An 8,966-nucleotide genomic window follows, 5' to 3' on the forward strand; every position below is an offset into this window, starting at 1 on the left:
TGCAGCTCTACAATCTTCTCCCATCTCAGATACCTGGCATGTCACAGAGGAGGAACCCCACGGATCCGGCGTATAAAATTAGCAATCTTCTTGGCTAAACCACCTCCTTTGACGTCCTCAACTTGAAAGGTCCGTGTAAGCAGGTTGTAGAAGGAGCCATAGCCCACCGCCACCACAGTGCACGTCAAGCATATTACATTGTATGGCATGCTGAAATCCGGGGTGGGTAAATTCACTAGCAGGGGCTCCGTATAAAGGCGCATGAAATAACTGGAACCGTCGGAGGATGGGAATCTGCCAAGGGAAGAACGCACAAAAATAGTTATGATCCTGTTTATATAGCGCCAACTATTTACGCAGCGCTTCTTCCAGTACATACACTCAAAGGGTCCGACAAACATAGAATGAAACAGACTTAAGGCAAACTGTTACGTTAGGTTAAGAGGGCCCTGTTCCTTATATTTAGACCCCGATAGCATTTTACCAGCTCTTTGCCCCAATATGCGCCTGTCAAAACCACTGCATTATGTGAAAAATATTTTTTGAAACAGACAAGCAAACGGGTATCGGAGCAATTCTACGTACATTGAATCTCAAACATTTTCAATATAGATTTTGCTTTAATTATAAGCTACACATAAAAACCTACATAGTTGTGAAGAGCGGGCTCTCCTCCAATTCATCCGACTTCACGCTGGCTGTACCGGGGATGAGAACGCTCAAAACTGATGGGCTATTTAAAGGTTAAAATAAATAAAAACAACACGTTAACACTAATTGTGAAAACAAACAAAACTCCACCATCTCCCACAAATATGCCTACAGCGCCATACAAAAAAATGACGACATACATAAAAAGAAAGAGGACCGAGATACTAAAATGGTGCAAAACCCACTAACTTTTTGCTTGTTACTAAAGAACGGCATTTTACATTCATCTACCTTTTAAGAGAAGTTCCTAGTTTAGCAGAGGAAAGCCTTTGTGGGGTTTTTTTTTTCTGCATAAATGATAGCTGGAGGTCTTGCAATCCCCAGAGTGGAAATGACATAGAAATGAACAGTTTGCTGTTGTAGTCTACTTGTGGATGAATGTAGAGACGTCACAGTAGCACATTATGAAATGTACTACTGTTGAGGTGACAAACAAAACCAGAATCCCTATCCAAGTAAAGACAGCATTCATATAATATCTTTAATACCATCTGAAATATATATATATATATATATATATATATATATATATATATATATATATATAAAAAGTCTTTTTTTGAGACTGACATTGGTCAACTCTTCACTATACTCCATGGGAAACCAACCTAATGTAGAATCCATGGTTAGGGTCAGGGGGGTATTCTGTCCATTTCAGTAGCGCCCTTTCAAACTCAATGGTTATCTTAGTGACGGAGTTGGGAGGCAGCTGTATGAGCATCTCCAGGAGGTGAGGACGGTGGCGGTCCTTTGCTGGCTCATAATAAATGTAGCCTACAAGAACAAAACAAAAAAATAGAGTTAAATACAAACTCTGTACTATGACATCATCACACAAGATGGATTATGCCTTTAGGCATTACATACTGGCGCTCAGTACGGCGAGAGCAGTGAGGGAACTGCTGTGGGTAGCCACCACCTGCAATTGGTAAGCTTCAAAGTATTTTTATTTTGAGGGGGGCGTTTGGAGAGTGGGCCCCGAAAAATTCTAAGGGCAGCTCTGAGTACAGTTGTGACTTCACTTTAGTAACTAATGTAAAATCAAGGTAACATCTATATAGACCCCCTGAAAGTTTCTCAATTGTTAAAAAAAAGCTCTGCATTACGTTGTCTACAGCGGTTACATATTCCCAAGAATACAGGAAGGGTCCAACAATGTAGTATCATGGCACACTTACTTGGCTTATTCTCTTTGCCCTTGGTGGTGATGGTCAGTGTGTGAACGTACAGACGGAGGTACCAGGGCACAGTCTCCATCAGAATAACAGGGAAGGCTCTATATGGGTGGTTGTTATACACCATGGTATTAATTACCCCTGTCTGCAGCCCGTAGCCACTCACATAGCGCTCAGCATGAAAGACAGGAGGTTGAGGTGGGCCTGAGAAGCATACAAATAACAATGAACCGTTAAATGATGTAATAAGAAAAACACATAGTAACTATTTTTAACATTTTGGTACGAACAAGTTACATTTGTTTATTTGTTTCTAGACGGTCTAGAACAGACCTGGGCAAAGCACGGCCCGCGGGCCACATCCGGCCCGCTGAATAGCTCGGACCGGCCCGCAAAGAGTGTCCTGGTGACTCACCAATGAGTCCGGTGTCCCCCCCCGCCCCGGTCACTTACCTTAAACTCCTGTGTTGGAAGCGTTTGTCTCGGGTGCCGGCGCTTTACGCTGGGCGCCGGCATATGACGTCAGACGCCGGCGATCAGCAGTGAAGCGCCGGCACCCGAGACAAACGCCTCACGCTTCCAACACAGGAGTTTAAGGTAAGTGACCGGGGCGGGAGATCCTGAGAAGGGGGGGTTAGGGAGTTAGAGGGGAGATACTGAGAAGGGGGGTTAGGGAGTTAGAGGGGAGATACTGAGAAGGGGGGGTTAGGGAGTTAGAGGGGAGATACTGAGAAGGGGGGTTAGGGAGGGAGGTCTTACTGTGTGTGTGTGTCTTACTGTGTGTGTGTGTCTTACTGTGTCTGTGTGTGTCTTACTGTGTGTGTGTGTCTTACTGTGTGTGTGTGTCTTACTGTGTGTGTGTGTCTTACTGTGTGTGTGTGTCTTACTGTGTGTGTGTGTCTTACTGTGTCTGTGTGTGTCTCACTGTGTCTGTGTGTGTCTGTGTGTGTGTCTTACTGTGTCTGTGTGTGTCTCACTGTGTCTGTGTGTGTCTCACTGTGTCTGTGTGTGTCTCACTGTGTCTGTGTGTGTCTTACTGTGTCTGTGTGTGTCTTACTGTGTCTGTGTGTGTCTCACTGTGTCTGTGTGTGTCTCACTGTGTCTGTGTGTGTCTCACTGTGTCTGTGTGTGTCTCACTGTGTCTGTGTGTGTCTCACTGTGTCTGTGTGTGTCTCACTGTGTCTGTGTGTGTCTTACTGCGTGTGTCTTACTGTGTTCATAGCTTATTCAGTTATTGTAATAAATATTTTAGCCCATTTTTTAGCTCAAAATATTTTTTCCTTTTTTTCTCCTCTAAAATCTAGGTGCGTCTTATCAGCAGGTGCGTCTTATAGAGCGAAAAATACGGTATGCACTCCGAAGCCTTGTTCATTTTGTTCACTTCTGTGCTGTGCTAATAGTTATTCAGGCCTTACTTATTCAAGCACCTCTACCAATGACGTAGGCTTGAATAACTTTATTAAACAGCACATAAGTTAACAAAATGGACAAGGCTTCGGAGTTTGTAGTTTGTAGAGGTCTGGCCCTCTAAAACCATTCCAATTTCTCATGTGGCCCCATGGGAAAATTAATTGCCCACCCCTGGTCTAGAAGTAGCCTGTATTTTTTTTTTAAAGTCACTAATGGCCACTAATGTCGCTTCTCAATCACAAGGAGGTCCACAAAAATCTGGCCTAGGTGGTACCTAGCGAAATAGCAAAGTCTGCTCTCCAAGTCTTGTACCGATCAGATCTCTGAAAGGATAAAAAGGATCTGCAGAAGCTGACATGACATAAAGTGTAACGATGGGACATATACTAACATTTGCTATAAAACGATATCATGCAATTTATTAAAGTACTTTAGTTCACTGTATTTTATACTCAATGCAACAGAATATGGGGAACCTACAAAACACATCACAATTCCCCACCCTCTGATGGTGTGCTCACCCGACTCAGAAAGTCCCCCTTTCCACTTCAGCGCAATGTTTAGGTTCCTAGAAGTGTTGAATACGCTTGGTTCTAAAAGATCATACATCGTATATACTTTTCTGTCACCGTGAACAACAGTCTGACTCTCCAGAAGGGTTAGGGGACTCACGTCAAATAGCTCGCTCTCCTGTGAAAAGCCAAACGGGGACAGAAGTCTGAAAAGGAAACTATTTATTTAATAAAAAAAACCACCCAAACAAAAAGAGTATTTGTTAGAACACAATACACATACTGTGTGAGTCTTGTTCATGCTCAGATTGTCTAATAAAAATCCACCACATGATCATTACTCATACACTGAACTTAACTCTTTGAATACTATAAACCATACAGATTTTATACATGTTTTAACTAGCAAGCGTCAGTATATTTTACCTTGTCATATGCAGAGGCATCCACGTATATTTTGCTCTGTGATGCAAGGGGACACGATTCTGTTATTGTACGAGAGAACATCTTGAAAAGGGACCAATCTAAAAGTAAAATAAAAAAAAGCTTGTTATTAAGATCATTATTAGTTTTTTTCCCCTTACTGATGGGTGTTCAATTTAGAACATTCCAGAAGGGTGAAAGCGCTTCAAGGCAGACCAATACAATGTATTTTTGATCCAAAGTACACGGTTAGATTCTATAAACACCCATATACTGTACCAGGCAGCATTGGGTATGCAGATTACTGCACACTTGAGAATTACGTTTTCTTAAAAAGCATCTACTTGTTTAAAGGATTGAAACGATCTAAACTGTATTCCTTGAGATCATTACCATGAGTATCAATCGATACAGTATATCAGATAATCACCTCTTTTCCCTAGTCCGCTGGAGTACATATCAAACACTACAGTGAGAGTCTGTCTTAACTCCCAGGAAACTTTGGAACAATCTGCATTCTGAAAAAAACAAACAATAACCAGATATTACGCTCAGAGAGAACAAGCTTGCAAAACATATTTCATTACGTTTTTTTCCTACCGACAAAATAAACTTTTTTTTCAGTAATTGCCTTAATGCAACAATAATAATAATGGAAATGATAACTGCAGTTATTAATTGAAACAAGATCTCATCCTCACCTCGCGTCACCCCGCATAATGCTCGAATACAGGAAGTACTTTGTTAGCTTCAAAATGTATCCACTTACCCTGCAAATGGGCCGAATGTGCACAGACTGGGAGTTGTAACTGCTGTAATACAAACGTTCTGCCTTTAACAGTGTAGCCAGGCCAGCCTGCACAGAAAGAGTAAGACAGAGAACTTAGACTTGCACGGCTGTTGAAATTCAGGCCATAGACCAAAAGCAGTTTGTCCTGATGTTCATAGAGTCACAAAAAACTCTGCTTGTACTACAAAAACAATATTTTGGAAAATCTTTCAATAAAAATTGAATAATAAAGAAATCCAGTTTTCAAATACCAAATATTTAAACTGTAAAGCTATATCAGGATTAAGGTTGTCAAGGACACCAAAGGAGTTCACTCTAAAGCAGAGATAGCAAACAGGTAGGTGTTCGTCTGTTGTTGAACTAGCATGATTCTACTTTAGGAGAACCCCCCCAAAAATGTACTGGAGATCTGCTTGTTGGCAGTCCCGGGTGTAAAGGATTAGCTAAGCAGAGTTAGAATACCTTAGATCCACAGGGCAGAAGCTTCTTCCATGGGGTGAGATTCTCTGTGCACACAATCTCTCTTGGTAGGGTGGCATATTTTAGCAGATGATGGTTTGTAACTGAAAGACAAAACACATCTTGTAATGCCACAGCCTTGCCTGCTATTATCACATATTAGAGGCTTCATTCATGCACAAGAAATTCTTCACAATAATGTTTTTAGAGAACCTGTGGCAAAGGATTAGGGCCAGTGTTGAGAATTCTACCCAACTTAGTATGTATATATTTTTCTTTATCAAGCTCTAACAGGTGTACTTAGAGCTTTATAGTTTACAGTAAAGTAAGAGGGGAGGTATAGTAGTCTACAAACATTTTTAAATGAAATCATGAAGACGGAACAGGAGTTAACCAATCATAATTGGCTACACAGGTCTTTGGGGGGGGGTTTAACATTAAAAAAAAATAAAAAAATGAAATGCTAATGTGATGAAAAACACACATACAGTACATAAATAAGCTTTCATGGTTAGGGAATCCCAATGAAGTGTGGTAAGCAAACTGAGCTATGCTTACAGTGGTCTGTTACACTCACCATTCACTAGTCCCAGGGGCTTGAAAGATGCCGTTGGAGTAACCGTGTTGGTTGAATCAATGAAGTTCAGCGATGCGCAGAATATTCCAGAGAGAATGTTACTGAGCTCCTTCCAGGTTTTGTTGACGCTACAAAAGAAATAAATAATTCCACAAAAAATAAATAAATCACCTCCCACATCCAACTGCCTCCAAGTTACAGAAGAAAATCAGTGGGTATTAAAGGTTTCTAGAAAGCATTTACAGAAATATACATATATATTTGGACAGGGCTGATAATTTTACTTTCCAGACTAGCTTTTCTTCCAGTTGGTAAGCAGCAGAAACATTTTGAGTCCTGCGTCTACATGTCACAACACTAATAAATGAACTTACTCAGTAACAGAATCTTGAAACCAGACCCAGAGTTCAGCCCCGGTGGGGGCTTGCAAAAGAGGTTGCCCCCAGGACCTGCTGCGCCAGAAGCCTTGCGTGAAAGACAAGTGTAGTTCCTGAACCGAATGTTTAGACACCACTTGCCCAAGTACCTTGGGGAATAACCTGTAGTGAGATACTAAAGTGAAAAAGGTATTAAGCAGGTTATTAATGTAGGATCGCCATATGAAATATCAATAATAATTTATAATTAAACTGCACTGACCATTTTCATAAAAATAACTAAAATAAATACAGTATACCAGACACACAGAATTCCCCGACAGGGCTACCCAATTCTGCCTGCGGCTGCCCCCTCGAACAGAGTTAATATCCCCCTGCCTCTAGAAATGTTTTAATAGATGCCATTAATAAATATTACATTGTATTAATTCAACATAATGGACATATTGGAAAAAAAAAAGGTCCCCAAAATCTAACACATAATGTAGTCAATATTTTTAAGTTAGAATTATGTTAAATTATTGCTGCTCTCCTAATATAAAGTACATGATCCTGTAGATTTAGACAGACTGGCGAACAATAAGAACGACTGATAATGCACTCGGTATTACAAATAATAATAATATAAGGAAGACTACTTATGGAAATCACTTTAGCTAATTAAACACGTAAATATTGTTGGTTTCTAGTAAAAAAAAAAAACGTATGAAGCATTATGCTTTTATGCAAACCCTACTTTAATTGAACAATGAACATTTTCAAACTTAACGTGTTTTATTTTATTTACACGATAGCCGCGGCATCCTGGTTTAAGGAGACCCTTTGGAGACACAGTGACTGCATGGACGACGACGGTGATGTTGAGGATAAAGCTTTTAAGACTTCATACACTTTAAACCGAAAATCTATCATTCTTATTGCTTTATTGCTAAGTACAGTCAACGAGAGCATCACATGAAAAAGCAACACCCAAGCCCATGCCTTTATCTCGCTGTATGACAGACCGGCCAGCAGAACGTACAATAAAACAAGATCTGCATTTAAATGTATTTTATGTCCCTTATCTATCATTCATATAAACGAGACACAAGCCACATCACCCTCAGCGTCTCAAACACCGATCTAAATGATCCACCCGCCCAGAGGTCTCGTGCGTATCACGGCTTTTCTCCGTCGTCAGGGAACGAGCTGCTTTATATATAATGTAATACGCATAGCATTATATAGAGAACCCAAGTATAACGCCTATGGGTAATACAGAGATACATTCATAGCGTGATGTCATAAGCCTGGCATTATTAATATGCTAATTAGTGTGCTGTAATAAAGAGGAATACCCGGCACCGCTTAATGATGCTTTAAAGACATATAAATAAAAACACCAACAATAAATGATGCAGAAATCAATGCATTAGTGTTAATAATAATAATAATTATTATTTATTGATTGGGTTGTTCTAAACAATGCTGCCCACCCAACGGCCTAGATATAATGGGAAGTAAAGTGTATTTATTGTCACATAAACGAGGCCTCAAGGCCCCACCGTCTCCTCACCTTTCTCCCGTCGCAGATCCGCGTCCAGGCGGGTCCTGAATTGGAAGGTAGCGGCGATGTCTCCGGAACGCAGAGGGGTGAGGAGTAATTCCTCCTGGAAGGAGTCTCCGTCCGGCTGTCCGGTTCCTTCCACCGCCCGAGCAGCACAGAGCAGCAGCCACAGCAACCCCACACCTGCCATGTTTCCCTCACAGCTGGCTTCACTTCCGCCTTCCCCGAGCACGGGAAGCAACTGACCAATAGGATTCGGTATCTATGACTGCGGCCAATGAGAGGGAGCCCGGGGCGGCGTGCAATCAATCATTGGAAGAAGTCCATAGGAAGTACTACAGCCAATGAGAGCAAAGCTGTCAGTGTACTGTCAAATGAATGAAGCGCTGGTGCCATAGCTGCCAAACACTACAGGGTTTCTGTAAACAGTCCCGTAAGGGTGATAATTACCGAAGCCGAGCAGGTAGCCTTTTATTGGGCCAACATATACTTTTGTATAAGAACAACGTACGCAGTAAAGACAGAACAAGTGACCCAGATTTCTCTGTTCCTTTTTCCTCCCCTTATGCCCCTCTTTTCTAGGAGCTCAGAGTGTTTGCTGGGTGTGGGGCAGATCACGGGGTTCTACAGCCCTAAAAGTCACATAACTATGTATAGAAACAACCGAAGACATGTTTATAAATAAAGTTGTTTAAATAAAACACCCTATTCCGCTAAATTATTAATTAAAAAAAGCTAAAAATAGGACATAAAGTCATATAAAAAGCCGCTAAAGCACTGGCCTTAGCCAAACCCCTAATCGTACCCCTAATAATACCCCTAATAATACCCTTAAACAAATCAAAAGTGCCCCATGGGTAATTAAGTGTTGGGAGGTATGCCCCCCCCAGAAAAAAGGGTGACCAGGTGTCTCTGTTTTCAGGGACCCCCAGTCTAAAACAATTTATTTTTTAATGAGTTCAGCACCCGGCTGGCTGGAAGGGGAG

The 8,966-nt window shown here is 41.2% G+C and overlaps 1 protein-coding gene across 1 annotated transcript; it reads right to left on the reverse strand.

Moving 5' to 3' along the window:
* Nucleotides 1-41: 41 nt before the first annotated feature.
* On the reverse strand, nucleotides 42-8,170 carry LOC149273322 (GPI-anchor transamidase component PIGT-like). The gene is made up of 12 exons (XM_089506459.1): nucleotides 7,990-8,170; nucleotides 6,432-6,609; nucleotides 6,058-6,185; nucleotides 5,484-5,584; nucleotides 5,001-5,087; nucleotides 4,662-4,749; nucleotides 4,235-4,332; nucleotides 3,818-3,986; nucleotides 1,890-2,090; nucleotides 1,320-1,485; nucleotides 650-733; nucleotides 42-294 (listed from the first exon to the last, which is right to left on the reverse strand). The coding sequence occupies exons 1-12, from the start codon at nucleotides 8,168-8,170 to the stop codon at nucleotides 42-44; spliced, it is 1,734 nt and encodes a 577-aa protein (XP_089362585.1).
* Between the last annotated feature and the right edge of the window lie 796 nt (nucleotides 8,171-8,966).

Source organism: Sceloporus occidentalis, unplaced genomic scaffold, assembly GCF_023333645.1.
Source record: "Sceloporus occidentalis isolate IW3139 unplaced genomic scaffold, rSceOcc1.0.p SCAF_385, whole genome shotgun sequence".
NCBI classification, from domain to species: domain Eukaryota; kingdom Metazoa; phylum Chordata; class Lepidosauria; order Squamata; family Phrynosomatidae; genus Sceloporus; species Sceloporus occidentalis.

Excerpts from the sequence above, each read along its gene's own strand:
- LOC149273322 (XM_089506459.1), bottom strand. The coding sequence starts at position 8,170 with ATGGCAGGTGTGGGGTTGCTGTGGCTGCTGCTCTGTGCTGCTCGGGCG. Across the intron at positions 5,585-6,057 it reads GCCCCTGGGACTAGTGAATG|TTACAAACCATCATCTGCTA; the intron begins GTGAGTGTAACA and ends TTTGTCTTTCAG. Across the intron at positions 5,088-5,483 it reads TTCTGCCCTGTGGATCTAAG|GCTGGCCTGGCTACACTGTT; the intron begins GTATTCTAACTC and ends CTTTCTGTGCAG.